At 41.1% G+C, this 21,715-nt stretch overlaps 1 protein-coding gene across 2 annotated transcripts in view; it reads right to left on the reverse strand.

Moving 5' to 3' along the window:
* shisa7b (shisa family member 7) overlaps window positions 1–21,715 on the reverse strand; it is a 52,124-nt gene that overhangs the window by 5,648 nt on the left and 24,761 nt on the right. The window contains exons 4-9 of one of the 2 annotated variants that reach the window (XM_019351070.2): window positions 19,158–19,397; window positions 18,540–18,656; window positions 17,380–17,522; window positions 13,788–13,856; window positions 10,064–10,294; window positions 750–1,131 (exon numbers count right to left, since the gene is read on the reverse strand). In XM_019351070.2, coding sequence (XP_019206615.1) covers window positions 750–1,131; window positions 10,064–10,294; window positions 13,788–13,856; window positions 17,380–17,522; window positions 18,540–18,656; window positions 19,158–19,397 — 1,182 coding nt within the window. The remainder of the gene's footprint in view (window positions 1–749; window positions 1,132–10,063; window positions 10,295–13,787; window positions 13,857–17,379; window positions 17,523–18,539; window positions 18,657–19,157; window positions 19,398–21,715) is intronic. The other variant, XM_005457560.4, reaches the window with a different exon arrangement.

Raw genomic sequence — 21,715 nt, forward strand, 5'->3', positions numbered from 1 at the left:
TGTCATAAAAGTATCACAATATTTGCACTGGAATTCCAAATCAACATGAATATTAATTTTACTGGAAGCTTTATGATTTGAAAATGGTATAGAGTACTTTCCTGGGTAATGGAATTGAATTTAAACTTCTAGAATCATGACACCTCTGAGGGGACCATCTTAAATTGTGGAAATTTGAAGTATTATGCACTTTTTCAGCTCCATGTTTTTATTTACTAGAGTAGCTTTGCGTGATGATAATGGTTAGTCTATGGGTATTCATGGAAATGGCAGAAAGGCCATTTCCATTTTATTTAAGGGTACAGACAATGAGACAGCCTGTTAGTTGTGATGTGTTTTGAAGGATGAATGAGCTAAACTGTGTCGAGCTCAAACTTTAAAGATTACTTTTAGGACATATACGATTTTAACTAGTTAAATAAGGTATAATATGGGATCCCAAACAGAATTTTTGTTACTTAAATTTAATAGCGTGAACCCTCACCTTGCCAGACTCTTTAAACTTTAATGAAACTGTCCCACTCTTGATACTGATTAAATATTACACCCTGATTCCCTTTGTTCTTATGTTTTCTTAATGGGATGTGACTCATCTCACCTCCATCTTCTCATGTCATCTCATATCTCTATGATCCCTTCTTTTCTCTCGTCTTCCTCTTCTCTGATCTGTCTCCTTTGTCTTTAGTATTTCATCTGCTCCTTCTCTTTGTCCTATCTGATCACACCTCACCTCTTATCCCTGATCTCACCTGCGGAGCGTCTGTGATGTAGAGCTCCTGCTGGTGCTCATCATGGCTTTGTAGTACTGGTGTTGCTGGTTCTTGGACAGACGGGACAGAGTGTTGCCTTCCCCTAATGCCAGCAGCTGGTCCTGGGAGCGGACACGGCGTGGTGGCCTATCGAAGCTGGAGCTGGTGTACTGTGTCTGGGAGGGGAGTGGGTACGGGTTCGGGGTGGAGGGCGGCATGTGGAGGTGGGGTCGAGAGCCGTGGAGGGGTAGCGTGCCTCTGGATCCCAGCGTGTAGTCCCCTCCCCAGGGCAGGTGGTGCTGAGAGGAGTGGAAGGAGGGCGGAGCGTTGTTAGAGCGGCGCTTGGAGTTGTAGTAGCTGGAGTACTCATCGAGTTCTTTCTCTGATTCACAAAAACACAAAGAGAAATATGTAATATGTAAAAAGCTATTTTATATGTTGATGATTAACACAGAATGATAATTATTGACGATTATATACAGCTGATTGTTTGGTTTGATAGAAAAGGTTTAATCACTGTAGTCATTCTCAGGTAAGTCTCTGGAATTAACATAAAGATACATTGTTACAAATTTAAAGTTTGATTACTGAACAAAACTTTCATAGAATCAGAAATCGTTGCCTTTATGGGACTGGAGATAAAATGGACAACTCATTACTCCACAAGCTTGCTGTGAAAAAAAAGGGACCAAAATTTAGGTAGAGGCCATGAACTCATCAGAAAAGCGTCTCTCTTTTATACAACACCCCCTGCAAGTCTTAAGAAAAAATACAGGTTAAGGTTTGAAATGCCTTCATGTATAATCTAAGCTTGCTGGCTACATTGGCAGTATCATGCATCTTTTACTACTATACACATGAGGTATCCCATTAGTTTTGCATCCAGGGTCCATTCTCATCACTCACTGTAAAAACTCAACCAGCTGAAAAAACAGACGATATAAGGGAAAACTAAAGGAATCCACCCAGCTTTTAGAAATGACGAAGCCTTTCAGATGAGAGGTGAAACCTCTTCAAAAAGCCTTCGATTGAACACTTAAGATTACTATGACCTGGATGACTGAGACACAAAGGACAAAGCACAAATATGCTAGTAGGAAGTGATAATTAAATATGTCACTGGAGGTGGATGCTGGTGTGGTGGAGGTGTTGAAAGAGCATGCAGGGCAGCACCGACTCCATCAGGTCTGAAAGAGAGATGGGAAATGTGGCAGCTTAAACTGAGAGGCTGTGTTTGGTATATGACATGAGATTGAGCCGTATGTATGTGTGCATGACGCACTGCAGCTCAAGTTGCCTGAACTCTATTTTTCACTCTCTGTCTCAACCCAAAGGGATGCTCTACATTATCTGGGCCAGTCCATAAATGGGAGGATATAACCCTCTCTAACCTGCTGTGTAAGTCCTTATGAGGCAAGTCTCACAACTTAGCCGTCAAATCTGGACAGTTCAAAACCCCATTTGTATTGAATCCGCTTCAAAAGTTTAGTGATGTCTGGAAAAATGTATATAGCACCAAATCAAAACAGTCTACTCCTGATGCTTTATATTGTCAGGTAAATAGCCTACAAAAATAGAGAGAAACCCTCAACAATCAGATGGCACGCTATGAAAAAGCACTGGGCGACAGTGGGAAGGAAAAACTCTTAACAGGAAGAAACCTATGGCAGAAGCAGGCTGAGTGAGGGGCAGATTCAAGATTCAAGTACAGATTCACACCGTTATGGTGTCCCCAATGACTCAATTCAAACACCATGCTAATTCTAATACAATATTTTTAACCCTTTGTTTAAAAAGGTTAAAAAAAACTGCATTTACATTCATCTTTACGACAACAATGACATTTAAATTGTTAATGAGGGCATCCGTCAGTACAACAGCTACCTAATGGCCTCTTTACCATCTATTTTCCCATAGATCTTTAAATGCCTCCTTAAATAATGTCTCAGTTTTAATGTCCGACTGTGCACATGTGACAATGGTGCAAGTAACTGTCCTGTGAATTCACAACAAGTGTGCAAGTGGGCGTCATGTGTCATGACTCCTACATGCTCCATCCTCATGAAAACAGTATTTCTAGTCACGAGAGGCAGCAAACGATCCCCTGCTGTCTGCTACATGTGAGAAAGGACAACTGCAGATCCCAAAAATGTGGCTCGATGGTACTGTTAGTTACTCATGTGTGAATATGGCTTCAGTTAAAATAAGGAAGAAAGAGATTTTGAGAAAACACATCCTGAGAGGTCCATTTAGTAGCTGGAGAGCAGCAGTAATAAAATATTATGATCTTCATCATCATCAAAAGATGTTGAAATTAAAATCGTTAACTAAAAATTTTAATGCTTCTTGTCCGTGCAGGAAAAAAGTATCAAAGACCTGCTCATGAAGATCATGCAAAGAGCTCAAATTCACTGACATAATAAAGCTATAAAGCTACTAAATGGTCTTGTGAGACTGTGAGAATCAGATAAATAGTGGAGCAATAAAAAGGGAGAAGCAGGTCAAAAGAAAAGACAAAAGAAATTAAAGAAAATATAATATCAGAAAGGGCGAACAAATTAGAGCAAGAAATGTCTTGTGTAGTAAGAAACTGACCTTAAATGTCTTGAAAGAGAAGAAAGAAGAATCCAAGAGAGAAAGGAGGAAATGAAAAAGTGAGAAAGACATTTTGTCACAGGAGGACAAAGACAGAAGGCACAAATGGATAATGCAAAAGGAGAGATACGCTGTATATTGCATGAGGCATAAAAGAATAAAGGTAGAAGACAAGCTCAAGGCCAAAGACAGAGAGGACGTGAGGTGAAAATAGGCTTTAAAGGCAGCGAAAGAAGATGTTTCACAGCATAAATGATGTGAAAACAAAGAAGTCGAGGAACAACGTAAAGACAGAAGAAAGGAATGAAGGAGAGGGAAGCAGTAAGTCAGTTTCACTAATAGTGAGAAGCAGTGCTTCTGTGCGTAGCCCGAGCCCACTTTAATCTTCAAAGCATTTCCATGGAAGCAGCTCCCCAAGAGCCAATTTAAAGCTGACCTTTAACCAGCCACCTCTCTCTACCTCTTCATTCCCTCTTTCCTTTTCTTTGCTCTCTCTCTCAGGTCTCTTCCCCTCCTTCTGTTTGCCTCTTTGTCTTCACTATTCTCCACACTTTTCTTTTTTCAGTCTAGTTGTTGTTGCTTTTTCACCTTCTCCCCGCTGTTCAGGCTTTTCTCTCTGCTTCTCTTTCCTCTCTCTGTCCTCAATCTCTCCCTCCTCTCGGTCTTTCTCCTCACTCTCCCTCACGCTCTCTGTTTACTCCCCTCCAATAAGGCTAAATTATCTCAAGGTTTCTCCCTGGCTGCCCTCCTTAGACAAAGAAGCCTTTATCAGTGTCCTTTCTGCAGCGCCGTCTGGGGAACGGCATCAAAAGGATCAGGTTTCAGAGAAAGGCTGACGGGAGGCCATATTCCCTCTTTATGTGTCACAATGACAACTTTTTATTCTCCATTTGAAGGAGCGTTTCACCAAAACTGACATTCAGGGTGGTTTTCTTTGAAAAAGCAGGAATCTAATAATCAGACAAGTAGAAGTGAATGAATGATTCAGCCTGAATCTGCTTAACAAAGGGTTTTACATTCCTCTGTGAAAGCAATCAGTGTCTGGGAAATAAAATCATCCAGCACAGACGAAGTGACTGCTTCATGTTTAAAGTGCTCGCTGCCATCACTGCAAGTCTGGTGTTGGTAATGAGGGGAGAAAATGTGCCACGATAGGAAGGTAAGAGCTTAGCCGGTGTCGCAGCTGTAAGATCATGGGATCCTACGGTCCTTCTTAGTAGATTCAGTAGTATAATGTGAAACGTGAGCTACAGCTTAAGGCAAGTTATCTTTGGGATGTGTTTAATGCCACTAAGAATGAAACTTAAGAGCAACATTGACTGAAGATAAACGTAGCCACAATGACTGGTTGCGACATCGTGATGTAAAGCCTCAAGCTGAGCATTTGGAAATCAAACCTGGTAAAAGACAACGGACCAAAAGAAACACTGCACGCTCATATGACTTGAAATTTGAAAGGTAGAGTGTTTCGGTTTTTTCCTGTACATTTCTCATTGCACTTCTTCTCAAAACCAGAGGAGTCGCCCCCTGCTGGCTATTAGAAATAAAAGCAGATTTCGGGCACTTGAGCATTTGGGGTGAAGTTAGTCTAAAAAATGAGCTCCGACCTCCTTTTCCTCTTTCTTGTCCTCAGTGGAAAACATCAGGTGAAGAAGATTTTAGAAGGATTTAGGAAAACTGTACCTTAGTGTACTAAATCAGCATATTACCCCACTTTTTCCAGCTGATTCAAAGTAAAAGTTCATTCATGATAATCCTGAATGGACAACGGACATTACTAATGCAGCCTGGACCATAAACACACTGTGGATAATTAACATCACTCACATACTGGATTTAGAGAGTTTATATAAATCCACTAAAAATGAGCGTAAATAAAGAGGTTACTACAGAAGTTTAGAGTTCAGCTCTGGGTTTAACAAATTCTAAACACATCAGAAGGCCATGGCATGAACTGGAAAACTATAAGTAACATTTCTACGATCTGCATCAGTTTGTCTGTCAGATGGTGTGTTGGTATGAACAATGGGATGGAAATAGGTTGAGTTCTTTCATAAAGGATGCTCCAGTGCATCCTCTGCTAAACGAGGTAACACAGGAAGCACTTGCGCAGCTTTCCTCAGTATTTGGAGAATCTGACCAGCTCTACACGGATGCTTCCAGGTCGCTTCTCTCAGTTAGGAAACACTGCAATGGAAAATCGACTTTGACTGCATCACTTTTTTGGGATTTTGGTCATGTTTAGGTTTAAGTCATTTCCTGCTGTTAGTGTTACTTCCTGTCTCTGTTAGCGATCCCTCTTCTGTAATTGTCTCCTTCTCCCTCAACACTTCCACCGCTGTTGAATCTGCCACACCTGTTTACGATTAGCTAAGCTAAGCTGTGTGTATGTGTATATAACCTGTAGAGCTTTTTCTGTTCATGTAGTCAGTTCATGTAACTCCGTGTAGTCAAGCTTTTCAGCATTACATTAGTGTATCGTAGTGTTTTTCCTTTTTGTTTTCTCTTGTATTTTCTTGAGTGGGTATGGGCTGAGACATTTTCACCCACAGGCAGCTGATCTGTGTAGATTATGAGTAACTAATTTGGTCGTTGGAAGTCTGAATTTCACTTCTTTGATTGTCATTGTGAGTTTGAAATTTCCTCCATAAAACACACCAACCCTGTAGATTTCCTGGTTCCAGGTATTCTGGTAAATTCAACTTGTTTATACAGCACCAATTAACAACAGCCACCCATAAGTACTTTATATTTTAAATAAAAGATCCTACGTTATCAGAGGAAGAACTCAGACAATCAGACAAATCTCTGTGAGTAGATTCAGACTCAGGGAGGGGCAGCCATCTACCACGATTGGTTAGAGTGTGAAAAAGCACAAAACAAAATCAGCAAGTTTCACTTAAAATTAAAACTATGCAGTTCTTCTGAACTCCTGCATGTATTCTCTTGTATCATCTCTCAGTCATGGAGCAGAGAGAGAAAACAGAGCCACCTGCACAAACCTCAGAAAACAGCAGTTTGTCAAAGTGAAGTGCATGCTACAGCTCTACTGCAAAATGTATTTCCTTGGTTTTTTCTTCATTATCAAGAGGTGATTTCTAATTATCAAACAAAATGCAGTGCTCATTCATGCTGCAGGAACACAACCGCCTGCAATATAAATTAATTTGCTCAGTCATTTGAGGAAGTGCAATTATATGAAGGAGGGACAACAAAAGAGAGAGAGAAAAACATGGTGACCAAACAGAAGAAGAAAAAGCAGAAAACAAAGAGGTGAATTATGGGAATGGCATCTGTTTCTCTCTGGGATTTTTCTGAATTTCCTTAAAAAGGCTGCAGGACATCGACCGAGATGCTCATTCATGAATATGAAGGTTTCTGTTCTCTGATGTGCCGTATAATGAGAGGAAGCCTTTTTATCTGTTGAAGTATTTCCTTATTTTGATTGAATTGAAATAATAAAGAACCTCATCTGGACCCTTCTTCCACCTCATTAATGCTTCCATGTTCACGAAGCGCCACGCCGCTTACACGTGCACACATATGACCCCCCACGTAGTAACGATCCATCACTCAGCCTGCAGAGGCGACTCCCCTCCCCCTGCAGTCTTCGGCAATCACAGGGCGAGAGAGGTAAAAACAGAGAGAGGGAGAGAGGCGACCAGCCACTGCCTCTCCAACGTCTTTTCTTCTCCGTCGAAGGCAGCCAGGCCCCTGCGGACCAGCCAGCCAACGCCCCTCCCCCTGCCTCCACATCTCTTTTTCCTTCAAATCCCTTCTTCCTTTCTTTCACTGCCTCTCTCTCCTTTCTTCTGAGTCTGCTCACTCGAGCTCACAGCATCTCCATCTTCCTTAGTATCACCCAGCCAGCCTTCCCCTGATTTTCCTCTTCTGGTTAACAAACCTGCTTCTCTACTCTCACCCTGTCTCATGTTACCATGCTGCCTTCCCATCTTCTTCAACTTCATTTATCCTTCTTTCCTCTCCTCCTCCCTTCCTTCTTTCTTCTTTCTTATCCTCTTTTCCCCCACTGTTTCCTAAATTCTCCCTCATCTCATCATCCATCTAACTCCAGCTTCTTCTCCATGCCTTTGGCTGATTAGCAGAAGCAGTTTACACATTCAGACGACACACTGAGATGATTATTTGTCACAAACTCAGGTGGCCATGCCTGGTACCATCATTTAGGTTCCCTGCAGAATCAGCAGCGTGAAATTTTACTAACCAGGCCACAAAAAGGCAAATCCCTTGAAAACACAGTCATGGCCAGTTTATATGAATAAAACCTGCTCACAGTTTAGTTGGCAGAGACATGATTTGGGATTAACAACATCTACATTAACCAAATGAAGCTGTAATATAGGACAGATGTCATCACAGTGACAGGGTTCACAACATAACCAATTATTTCTATCAACCTCAGTTATGAGTTCATCCGTACAGCAAACCAGCTGAACTGAACCCTCCCTAGCAAATAGTTTCTTCATGCAGTCGGTATTTTCACATTAAAGAGAGCTTATAAAGAAAGTGAAGTCGTGAATATGGGAAAGAGTAAAGCTGACGGTGCAGTAACACCGTTTCACTCGCATCTGTAACTAAAAACAGATCTGGGAGGACTGTAAAATGTATTTACAGCCACTTTAATGGGAATCAGCGCAATCAGCCTCAGTTTTTCCTCAACAGGTTAATAATACGACATCAGTGATGAGGACTCTCTGACAGCGAGCGGCAAACAGGAGGAGGCGACATGACTGAAACAGTCAATCCAGGTGGAGTGAAACATTTTACTCAAGTAAACACCCGTGCAATTACTTTAATCAAAATCAAACCCCTGTTCAGCTGTTCAGTAACTTTAGACATCAAGAAAAGCCAATTTTCACCTACTTCATCAGCATAGCAGCAGCACAGTTTAATCAAGAGGACACAAACACAAACGTGTGTGTCACTGTTGTGCAGAGACCCCAGATGACGGGCAGTTTGTGTTTGGCACCATAAAGGTTTAAAGGGATGCAGAAGAAGTCAATCTTTAGGCAGGAGTACATGCAAAAAGGGAATTAATAGCAAAAGAAAAAATCAATCAAGGATACTGAAATAAAACTAAACAAAATGCAGCTTCACAGCAAGCTGCCACCGCCTCCTTCCTCTGCCACTCTCCCTGCATGCACCTATCCAGGTAAGGATGGTAGACTGGAAATCTATAATCCTGGTTTCAGCTAACAAACCTTTACACATGAGAGCATCTATAATATAAACACTGCACATCCATATGTGCTAAAACTATGAAAGGACTACAGAAATCATTCTCTCACGTTCCCCTGCGTCTGCCCCAGTTACTCTCTGCTCTGGACCTAATCAAACCTGTCTTCACTCCCACTGGTTACCAGCTGAGTCCCAGGAACACTGAGGACTCATCAGAGGCCAACAGGAAAAACAATTAAAAAACGAATTAACTCTGGTTGAATTCAGCTACCAAAATACACCAAAAACAGAAACACACGTGATCAGTGATGACACACTCCACTGACAATATCTGGGAACTGGGCACAGTGAAAAGGGGGAAGGCGTGACAGCTCCACTGTCACACTGACAAACTGCTTGTTTAGCTTTCTACTTTAAATTTGGTGCATTTCTTTTAAACTTTGCTGCAGGCTGACAGCAGCCGTCCTCACTCTCTCCGCCCGTGATACCTGCAGGGTTGAGTTTTGGTTTTTATGAGATATTTAAGATTTAAATGTCAGTTTATAGACATGTGCATTAATAGAATATATGCTTTATTGCTTTGGTTTGGTTTTCTGAAAAGAAAAACAATAATAATGACTCTATATCAGCGATGGCACTAATCACCAGGGTATAGGTTCAGTCCCAGTGCAATCACACTGCAGTTTCTCCAGGAATTGCACACTTCTAGTTTACTGGCAACCTGCCCAGTGTGTACAACACTTGTTGCTCAATGTTAGCTGGGATAGGCTCCAGCCGTTCTGTAATCTTATTTGGACAAGCTGCTAAGAAAATGGATGGATGGATTTTACACTAAAAGATGGAGGCGTTCTCCTGCAGGCAGGGTCAAATGAAAGATGCCATAAAGTGATTAAAAGTGTAGCGATCAAAGTTCTGAGAGTCCATCATCGGTTTAGGAGTGCTCACTTTATGACAAACAGATGCAGATAATGTATTTGTGTATGCTCTCTCCTCACCGTAGGTGCTGTGAAGATTAATCAGCAGTTTTCTGAACACAGAAAAGTGTCATTTTCTGTGTTTTGGGGGCTGGTGTTGCAGCACGCTGTAGGTCACCTGTGTCACCATTTTCTAAGTCTGCAGATTTTCTTGTCCAGCCTTTTCTTTGCCTTCTGGCTGAACTTGGTCTTTTTTGAAACTTCCAAATCAATCTGTTATAGTTGCTCTTTTTAATTTGTTAGTAGGTTTGTTAATAGGTTGTGATTCACAACTATTATCTATAAAGTCTCAAAGTACAAACTTTTAATTCATCTTTTTATGACTAACTTTGCTTTTTTTCATAATAAAAATAAGGATTTCTTTGAAAATTGGTAGTGTAATCAGCCATCAACGCTTAAGAACCAATCAGACACGGCTGAGGCCTTGTGTGCGTTGTTTCACTTGAAAGCTCCCAGTGGTCCTGAACGCTCAGTCCCACTTCATCCCTTACTCCGGTTTCCCTTTTTCCTGCTTTTCCATCCCTTCATCTCCCTCCGGCGACTCACCCAGCCTCTTCAGCGAGCTGTAGCGGTTGATCTCAGGTTTCATGGTCGCGTCGTAGGACGGTGGCAGCTGGGCCAGGTTGTGGAAGGAGTGCGAGAAAGACGGGTGGCTGCTGTTGTGTCTCATGCTGCCTCCGAAGACGCTGCCACCGCCTCCCGCACCTTTGCTGCTACCAGAAATCAGGGTGGGCCCGGAAGTGAGCTGGGAGGTGTTGTTCATGCGGGATCCACGCTCTTGAGAGAGAAAAAGACAGAAAGAGGTGGATAAAGGAAAGAAGAGATAGATGGAGAAGTGAGGAGGAGATGAGGGGGCAGGAAAGGAGAATGAAGGAGAGAGAGGGTTTGGAGGATAAAAGGAATGATGTGTACGTGTAAAAGAACAAAGAGAAGGAAAAGAAGAAGTGAAAGAGAGAACACGAGAAGATTACACAAGCTGGTTAACTATCAGTAAACAGGAAGTGTCTCTGAGCTCCATGGAGACCATCTATTAATACAACTCTGTGCTGTTCATCTGAGGCTCAATAAGACGAACGTATCAGCCACATGTAAATACACAGAAATACACTGATAGCTTCAGGAATCTACACACTCAAGCACACGCACATATTCACATTTATGCAAAGTGCAAAAGCAGCACAGCGATCAATAGACATAAAAAATGATTTGTCTTATGTAAGGTTTGCGGTATGGGGGAGGGGCAGGGGTGTCTGTTTTGCAACACGTATACGCATATCCATTACATCATAAGGTATACAAGTACATTCATAGTTTCCAAACAGCAAACAAACAGCAGTGGAAATGACCCAACATGTAGGTGCGCACAGGTCACCTGACATGTGTCGGATCTGTACATTCAAACAGAGGACAGAGGGACACATCTGCAGTGGACAAACACATGCCAGCCATCGCTGGAACAGCGTTACAGAGGAATCTGAGAAGCTCGATTGACTGCTAAATGTCAGCAGAGGATGTTTGAAAGGTTAGAAATGTGAGGAAAAACTATGAAGCAGCGATTAAAGCTTGCGTAACTGTGGCCATTTGCTGCTGCTTCCTGTCTTAGACGCAGATATAATCAATGGTGAGTCCATTCGGGGCGGTAACAGCTATGGGCTGCAGTCTTGTTAAGATAACTGCAGGACATATACTGGTCATTGACCATTGACAGTAATGGGCAATAATGGCCAATGTTGTCTCTGTTAAGTGCCACCCAGGGAACACACGCAACATCGACTTCTGTACCGTGAATTCTACATACACTCACACATACACTCACACGGTGGGGAAAAAGCAATGCTAGCTCTGAGCTCTGAGATCATATGGCTTTAAAGCAGGAGCTGAGCAGCAGGATGCAGGCTGTGGAGGAAATAAAAGGTAGAAAGCATCAAATTTCCTACCAATTGCTCTGTGTTTTTGTGCCAGCATGCTAAATTAGCCTGGTAATTTCCATGAGTGAGAGGTAATTGATTATTTTTTTTTGAACACCTACGATGGCTGACAGAGAGGTTTGGTAATGGTGTCTGGGAAAAATGAACTTTGCTCAGTGTGAGCCGAGTATGTGACTCAGAGAGTCGAGGGGTTTGTGATTGTGTCGTACCAGGAGGCTGGTAACTTTAACACAGGAGGGGACCAGACAAGTGATGCAAAGAATAAAAAGTCTAAAATCTCACCTTTAGGATAAAAAATACTGAGAATAAACCGGCACGGCTGAAGTAAAAAGACTCAAAACTCTTGGGACTGAAAGTTCAAATATATCGAAGATTTGAAATGAAGGGCATCTCCTTTATCCAACAGCCTACAGTTTATTTTTATTTTGTTAATTTTAGGTTTGTACTTCCTAATTTGAGCCTACGTGTCTGGTTGTTTCCTGGTCCAAGACGATTCCCCATAATTTGCATTAACAAGTAATGCCCCCTTAGACTGAGGGTTGTCAAAATGCGGCTCACGGGCCAACAGTGGGGCATGTGAACGTAACAAGGACACTAAATCTGTACATTTCATTCATCCACTTGCTGTAACACTGTGATATAACAGTGCAGAGGCAAACCAAGGGAACATTTCTCTTTAGTCATCACAGCTGACTAAACCTTCTTAACACTGAAAAGCACAGCTGGTGTCAACAAATGTCACCTCACTAATGGTTTAAAACTATAAACCGGCACAGAAAACAATAATTACCCACATAAGCTATTATTCCAAACCTAAAGGTGCGTGCATTTTCTTGTGCGGCCCTCAATCACATACCTAAAATGTCACATAGTTTTATAACAACCTTGTGCTGTATGAGACCTCTTAAATCACACAGCGCTGCACAAAATAGCTGAATTTAGATTAAATACAGCAAACACTAAATTATATATTTAATAGTTAGATTGTACGAAAAGGCATAAAAGGCAAAAAACGTGCTCTTTAGGGGTTTTTTGATTGTGTCAGGTCTTTGCATAAGGTAGCAAATGTTTTTGGGTTTGCCTACCTTATTATTGGCAAGTTTAGCTTAATGGCTAATCACAGCCATCATCAAAACCCCAAGATGGGTAAACCGGCTCATTTATAGACCATTTTACTCCAAAAAATATGACTTTTTTGTGTATTGACAGTGTTTTTGATTTAGAAAGTGATGAAGACAAACACATTTCTAACTGCACCTTTAACTCTCCTGTCCCAATAAAATCTGCCTTTATCTGATATTCAGATTTCTATTGTTGAAATCTATGCAATAAACACTAAGACATTAGTGTCTTTTGCATATGCCGCTTTTCCCTTTTTCTGTGCCTCCTGTGTTCCCTCTATCTTTGTAACAGTTCATTCCCAGGACCAGAAAACTTTATCTTTAATGTAAGTTATCGACTGGTTTTATGTAATAATAAAAAATGTTTACGCTTTTCCCCTGTAGTGTCTCTCCTTAGATGAATTAAGTTGAAAATGATGATGTAATTGTACTTGCTGGTTAATATTTGCTGTCCTCTCAGCCGGTTCTACTCTTTGCTGTTGCCTTCTTGTGTAATCCGCTGCATGAGGGGCACATGTAGGTGTAATAGCTTGGAAAAACTGGCACTGAAACAACTTAAAAAGTTAAATGGAAATCATGCTCATCTCCATCAACATCATCATATTTCCATGGCAACCTTATCCTGTATCCTGTCGGAGTCATGTTAGAGGAATAAAATCAGCCTTCACAGATAATTATCTGACTTGCAGTAGGAGTTCATGTGTTTCCTGGGTGCAGCACAATGACCTTTGGTGGAGATGAATCACTCGTGCTAGCATTGCTTTTCTGTTTTCTTCGTGTAAAGCCTGCGAAAACAGACTCGGGTTAAAACGGTGACCTCCTTCCACGTTTGGTATCACACTCGCACATCGCTGCTGCACAGAGAGAGGAGGAAGGACGAACAAGCACATCTGGAAGCAGGCTTGTGGGGGGGAAGTGAGTGAATAGGGAAGACAGGCTTGCATTAAGCAAAGGGCAGGCCAGACAAGTTTAAGCTCACACTCTTATGAAAGGTCTGTCAGATTCAACACAACCGTGTGACGGGGGGAAATCACTGGAAACGTACAGCACGCTGTGATTTCGAGCACAAATCTGCGCATAGCCACAGGGTGGGGTTGACAATGGCACAGCTGTTTTAAGAGCGCAGCACAACAGGCCGTCATACTGACATCGAGACAGACAGACAGTGGTGGAGGTGAGGCCGCGAGTCCAGCTCACTGGGCTGCTAACCACGAGGCTTACCGATGGTAGCAGAGTGTTTGGGGCTGGAAGCAGACCCCTGCTGGTTAAAATGGTGGTGCAAGTTCCCAGCTGCAAAGAGAGCAGAGCCGACAAACTGATGGGACAGCCACTCGAGAGACACGGGAGGCATGTCGAGTAAGCATTTGTGTCAGTAAAGAGAGAGAGAGAGAGAGACAGTGGGTGAGACAGGACAGCGAGAGGGGAGGACAGAAAAGAGACAGACTCAGTCCCTCCAGGAATGAGCTGACTTTTGCATTTTTTATTTAAATGACAAACGTTGTCGTAATTAACTGAATCAAACTGGCAACCACCAGATTAAATCTTTTATGAAAGACTGACAAAATTCCTGAGAGGGGGCACAAAGTGAGGTCGTTTGGTTTTACTTTGCATTGTGAAGCAGTGCGAAGTTTGTTCTTTTAGAGAAGACTTATTTTTGACTTATTTTCTATACTGTTTCAGTGGTTGATTGGTCTTTTTGTGATGTCAGTGAGAGCGAATCTCCTTAAATGGTCATCTCAGGTACTGAAGCCACACCCACCTGCTACTAAAGTCTATTTGCAAGTGGCAGCCAGTGAGAATAAAGGTTTTTTAAACATAGAGGAGCTAAATTGGCTTCTTTCAGCAGAGTATATTATAAATAACAAGTATTTTGAACTATGACTCATACAAAGCACCTCAAGTAGAGTCTAGAGTTGGAAACATGCACAGAGGGTCCTTTTAAAGCAAAGTTCCAACTCTTTAAAGTGCAGATTTTCACCGTCTTTCTCTTTTTATGATTACAAGCTGAGCTTTAGAGTACCTGTTGGACACAAGAGACTGAAAAGACACTGACTTTTTCTAGCAATTCAAAAGCTGAATGATTATTCAACAAGAAAAACGATTTGTCAGCTCCTGTCTGTAAACTACACAAAAAGTCAAGTTTCATAATTTCTGCAATTGCTAAAATGTGAAGCTTTGTTACTATAAAGTGCTCTTATTACCTCATGAGAATCAAGAGTAGCTAAATAAATAATTAAAAAAATCCACTATATTTGGCACATTTTTCATTTTTTCTTGGCTGGAATTTGCAATTTTCCAACCTTTTTTGCAGAGTCAGAGAACAATCGAATTCCTGGAGAGGCTGAAAGAAGAGAGAGCTGGTTTAGTGAAAGACGAGACAGAGCGACAGAGAGACAAAGCAGAGGTAAAGAGAGAAATGTGTGTTTTATTTCTGTGATTTTCCTGTGTGAGAAAACAGAAACATTCACGTCCACGCTGATAATCACCAGAGAGGAAAAACTTTGTGAAATCACACAAACGCTGCATTTAATTCCGTGATTGTGTTGACTTTAGTTTTCTAGTGTTTGCAGCATTTTTTCCTCACCAGATTCAACACAAAGCTCCTCTGTGTGTGGGCAACACATGCATTTAAATAAAAGTGGAGGTTTTTCTTATATTAAAGCCTAAATCATGAGATTCAGCCTAATCATTTCATAGAGACATATAAAATAAATGTCCCAAACATCCCCCTGTAATAGCACTATTTATAAAAAAAAGTGATAGTCAACATAAAGGAACCTTTAAAAGACACTTTTTAAGACACCGATGAGCCGAAACATTGGGACCACCGGTCTATTAACCTGTTAGTACTTCCTGTGTGCCTAAACCAGCTTAACCTGCTCATTTCTCCCATACCCGACATAACACCCTGCAGAGCTGGCTGCTCGTGCAGACTGAAACAATTATTCAGGGTGAGAATTTGACTATCCCAGGCTACTTAGTCTAACCATATGTGTTATTTAGGCACCATATCTTGTTTCTCCTGAGTGATAAAAAGAATTCACTTTCATGATATGTTTGTGTCTCATTTTGGCAGTAAATTACAATCAAAAGAAGAGTGAAGGGAGGGTGGAGAGGGTGTGCATCCATAACTTACAGCATTTTTTAGGATATAATTATTAAAGCTATCTGTGATATTAGTAGGTATATGGAAACTCCCTTAAGGCTAAAATCTGTTTGTCTTGTTATACAGATGAGCTGCACAGTCTGTGTTTCAGGATAAGCTAACATTATGAAGTTGCAACAATCCGAGTATCTACTGAAGCACAAAGAAAGACAAGGACATGTACAGAAGCAGGTTTCCATCCCGTGCTTTGCAGAGAAAAGAGGGCTGGCATGCTGTGGATGCTGTTGTAAGAGCGCACAGTATAAAGGTGACCGTGACTGAGTCACTGCTCAAATTAATAGCAGGCCAAAATCCCCAAATGCTACACTCACCCTACAGAAAACACTGGCTGGAGACCGCGGCACAACCAAAATGATTGTAACTGTCTCCAATGATCTTGTCATCTTCACACAGACTTAAATTATCAATAAAATGGAGTCAGTGTGTTTGCAGTTTAATGTCAATTGATCTGTTTATGATAACCACAGTTAACTTTGGTAAAATGTTAAAAATCAGAAGTCTGTTGCTGAGCTACATACACAGAAAACTTAATTTAAGACAACTTTGTATCAACTACTTACATTCACAGTCCAGTCAGAACATCAAACATATTAAATAGAAACTCAGATGGTCCTCCACAAACAGTTATGTAGTTGACTGCAAAATGACATAACCTTTCTTTTATATAGAAACATAAGCAGAGAACAACTAAATGGCAGCCAGTGAATCCTTGATTGCAAGCAGATGTGTCGGAGACAAGTTTGCAACATTTCTGCAGCCTGTCTGAGTTTGAAAATTACACCAATTATTTGCAGTTAGCTCCGGTCCGTCTGTCAGCGACTGCATTCAGTCCGAGTTGGACCTCGATTGTTTGGAGACAAACTGACGCTCACCAGGTGGCTTCTGCAATTGCAAAACAATTGAAAGTGGAAAGTAACCAGCTTGATTGCAACAACAACTAGTTGCAATCATTTGCAGACTGGAAAAAAACAAGTGTAATCACTGGACAACCATAAGCTTTTCCTGGTTGCAAGGAGTTTGGTGTCCTATTTTTACTCTAGTGTTGACCGTGTCGTTAGACCACCAGGAAGTATCCTCATCCTCCCAATGGGCCAATTTAAGCAAAGTTATTTCCTTCATCTGTGAGTGGTCAGAATGTTTCAGCTCATCTGTGTGCAGGTCATGTTTATGCAGAAATATAGAAAGCTGAATGAGAATTAAACTTTAAAAAATAAAACAGTTCTAAACATTTTATTTTTCAGATTTAAAAACTGTTAAATTTAATGCATATTTTCATGTTTTAATTCAGATGAATACATTTTTGCAAGATCACTTGAGTAATAATGAGCAGAAGGTGAATCTAGACAGGAAACAAACCCTTTAAATGTCTGAACGCATTTTGTTTCGTTTCAAAAGACCCTCTGAGATTACTGATGTTAAACAATAATCTCACGGGGCTTTTTTAAATGAAACAACATCTGGCAACAATTCACTCACAACAAATGTATTCCACCTGAAGTGAGAAGTGTGTTGCTGATATTTGAAACAAGAGCAGCGGCAATTACCACCTTTTCCACTGGGGACGAGACAAGCTGGCCTCATTCGATTGCTCGTTTAACCTGCATATATCACCACTGCTTTTAAGGTTTCGAGGTAATCGTCACTCACTGCGGTTGTCTTTGATCTGTAGGATGGGGGTGTACAGGTTTTTGGATGTGCGTCCGTCTGAGGTGGTGGTCAGCACTGTGCTGTTGTTCCTCTCGCCCTGCTGCACGGGGCTCGACTGGTGACGTAAGATATCCACCAGTGATCTGACGCAGCAGAGGGAGGACAGAGGGAGAGAAGCACGGGGGCAGAAAGACAAGAGGAACACAACAGATGTGAGGAGAATAGTGAGAAAGATCATGTGGAGGAAACATTTTCTCAGTCAGTTATTACTTTACTTCAGAGCACTTTCCAAATCTGTCCAAAGCAATCCTACCATTGAAAATAATGCAGTTATGTTTCACTTTGATCTGTTTGTAAATCTTCTAAAACCTCAGTCTCACTTGTCTTAAAAGTTTTAATGTTCAGCAGAAAACTGAGACATTTTAACAACTCACCTCTGGCTGAAGATCATTATTATTATTATTATTATTATTGTTAATATAATCTCATGTGTAACATATAATCATTTAACCAAGATACCAACTACTACATTAAAAGGTGATGTGAATAATTGACACAATTTCTGCAACTGAAAGCTAAAATGAGTCTTAAACTTGCATTGTTTCCAATGGCCAGCAGGGGGAGACTCCCTCTGCTGTTCCAGTTCTATTGAAGTCTATGAAAAAAAGACCCCACCGGTCACCTGATTTATAACCTCAGCAAACACCTTCCTGATTAGTTTACGGGCTCAGTCAATAGTTTCTTCTTTAATAAAACAAACTTATTTTAGAAATTATGGTACAGCTTACTTAAAGTACCTTTTAGGGCAGACATTACTGGTGATTAACAAGTTAGCCATATGCACCTCGATGGGTGGCTAACATGATGCTCTTCAAATAAAATTTTACTTACTTTACTTACTTCAAACTAGGACTTCACCCATATTTATATGCAGACATTTCACAGACATTTATTGATCATAAGCATGTGTTTTGCTTTTGAATTTTTAGAAAGACAATTCAATTTAACTTTTTTTCTCCTATAAATGGTCTTTTCTTAGCAGCTTTTAATGCCTGGCAGAACCTGGCTTCAGCGTCCGTGCTCCTCGTGGATAGCATCGGGTTTCGTGTCTTTGCTGTACGTCTAAACTAAGAAGCAAAGCGGCTGTCCAGCAGTCTCACCTGGGCATGTTAATGTCTCGGTTTCGGGGTCGACGAGCCACCTTGCTGAAGGCAATCCTGACGCCCACGGCCACCACGACAGTGAAGGAGATCACACCTCCGATCACATAGGCTGTACTGTTTATAGAAAGGAAATTATATCATTTAATTGGGAATAATATTGTACTTCAAGTACAAGTAGGGGCGCATGAATAGATATTCATGGGTAATACTACTTTTCCTCATTGTTCCAGGAACAAACAAGAACTCTGTTTCACGAAAAATAATTTACCAGTGTTGAAGGTTTTTAGTTCCTTTTCAAGCAATTTTTGAACACTTTTTTACAAATAGCATTTACAGAAAGCGTTGCAAATTTTTAGAAAGATTTTAGAGCTTAAACAATTATTTCAACTTATTTTTACCCTTGATTTCTTAAAAATGTGCTCAAAATTAAACGTCCAAAAGAGTCAATACCAACTCTATATCCCTAAAATTCATCTGTAAATAGTAAATCTGCAAATACATTATTTTTTAAAAACATTTAACCCAAATATTACTCATTTCTCTTTGCTTTCAAGATGATTCTAATATTTTGCGCTTTTCCTCTGATGACTCTGACTGACACATCCAGACTCTGACCTGCTGCTCTGCTGCGGAAACGTCTCAAAGTCGGGGTCGGGTTTCAACGCGGCCACAGTGACGGGGACCTGCGGGTCAGCCCAGTCGGGGGACTTGTAGTTGGTGCAGGAATCCTGATCTAGCCGGTTCCTCTGGTGCTCGCAGCAGAACCGGTAGTGGCAGGTGCCGCAGCAGTAGATGTAACTGCCCTGGGAGCAGTTGAACGAGTTGTCAAAGTGCCCCATCACATCGTAGTAACCCCTGCGGAGTAAAGTTGGTAAAAACGTACCATTAATGCCGTCGTGTACCACGCCTCTGCTGCTTAAGATTCTTCTTTGACCCTGAAGGTTCACAGGACGTGAGCGTTTGGCATGCATCATAATTTCGATTTCTGCCAATACAATCTTCTCCCACATCTTTACCTCCTGACGCTACGTTAAAGTACATTAAAGACAGGACTCTTAAAAAAAGCCAGAATGGTTATTTTTACTAAAACACTGGTGAAAAGATAATAACAGAATAGAGTGAATGTCCACAAACTGGCAGAGCTGTGAAGCCTAGTGCCGTGATCTGGAGCTTGAACTATTAGTGAAATCTCAAAGCCATTTGTAAATCCCCTGAGCCTCTTAAGTGTTTGTGATGCTCCATATCTCAGGAATGCAAAACTCAACAGTGAGCTGCCTTTGTGTTGCATATGCGTATACTGTTTATATGACATTACTGCTACTCAGTGTGAAAATCATGCTGATTTGACAATTTCTGCAGACTTTATCCACTATATGATCTTATGTTTAGCTGCCTGCTGTGCGTCTGACCAGAGATTTATGTCACTGTTTTAAACTCTACATTTAGAACAACTGTCAGAAAACAAAAAAAGGGTCATGCTGGGTCCATTTAATGGATCAACTAGTCAAATACTGGACATTTTTTTCAAAACTGTGATTAAACTTATTTTAATTCTACTCTGGTATATTTGCAGTTGCAGTGCAATCCTGCAATTGCTGTAATGTGTAGTTAAAGATTTAGGTAGGTTTATGCCAGGCTAGGCTCTAGGCTCAGGCTTTGGGGCCCCATTAGTGCCATCGCCAAAGCTCTGTAGCATTTATGCAGCACGTAGGGTGCTGCGTCGACACTCAGACAAAACCTCCACATCAGTGCTGATGTAGGAGGAGAAAAAGTCAAAATCAGAAGCAAAGAAATCACATTTTAGTCCAAAGTCTGCTTTTTTCAAACTGTGATGGTATCAGCACAAAACGTGTGAGGTTACAAAAACTGAGAGGTGTACAACTGACCACAACGACACCAAAGTGGAGGATGTGACATCACTGTTGTCTTGTGGTGTCATTCGCAGTGGCAACATAACAGTCACATTAGCGTTATGTGGCTCTAAATTAGGTGTGGATGCAGTTTATAATGGGAGGTTTTGGTTACTGCTTTTGAACTGGATTTGAAGCCTTTCATGGACTTCCCCTGCCTGAGACATTAGTTTTGTTGTTGCAGGACCTCTCTGAGCACTTCGAGCTAAAACACGTCGTCTCAAAGGCGATAAATGTTTTAGATAAATCCTGCATTTGTTCTGTGGAGAGCTTTTTGGGCTCGCAGAGCAGCGCAAAGGAAAACGAAGAACTGAGCTCTGTCTTCACTGCAGCGCTTCGTGCTGCTTTCTTGTGCCTGAATGTAGCTGCTGTTGATAGTCGTAGCGTGTGGCTCGCCAACACACATCTGATTTAGAGCTGATTATACGTCGCCTAGCAACAGCAAGACGCCTCTCAGTGAAAAATATGAGCTTCTGTGAGATGAAGATCAGAGCTGAAGGAGGGGAATCATGATGTGCCTCGCTTTTATGGCATCCAGAGTGATCAAGCCATCACATCCATGGATGTAAATTAGGGCGATAAAAAGATCCGCAGCCCTTCGACGGCGAGCAAAACTTCAGCACAGCTGAAGGTATAAAACAAGAAATATAGTGATATTTCAACTACATTTTATTAACAGCCATTTATGTTCATGTAATCTGATGTTTTGGTCTAGAATTTACTTTTTTAAATTCACATTTTGTATCTCAACTTAACCCCAGAACTAAAAATGCCCAAACAGCTGCTAAGAGTTTAGTTTCTGATCCGATTGTGGAATATGAGTTATGTCAGCTGTAGAAGAGTTGGATGCTTCTCTCGGTACCATGACAAAATCCATGTTGATGCTTTAACAGCTCACTCTGCTGACCTGCTAGTCCTAACGGAGTATAGTTTTTTAAAACAGATTAAAATAGTTTGGATTAGAGATACACCGATCCAAGCTTTTCTGCTCTGATACATTATCGAGACCTTGGCTTCAGCCCCACAGATTGGCCTTGTTTTGACCGATATCGGATCCAACTATCACACTGCTACATCCCCAATTTTAAACAGTTACAAAAATGTATCTAATTCATAGAGATTTGGAATGATTTAGATGACAAAAATGTGTTTCCACGTCCAAAGATTTCGTTTTAGGTTACCTTAATAATTTAGCACTTATCCTCCTTTCCCTGTCAAACAATGAACGATGTATTTATGTGTCCTGTAATTGTAGTTAGCTCA

The sequence above is a fragment of the Oreochromis niloticus genome, linkage group LG22 (genome assembly GCF_001858045.2).
Source record: "Oreochromis niloticus isolate F11D_XX linkage group LG22, O_niloticus_UMD_NMBU, whole genome shotgun sequence".
Classification (NCBI taxonomy): Eukaryota; Metazoa; Chordata; class Actinopteri; order Cichliformes; family Cichlidae; genus Oreochromis; species Oreochromis niloticus.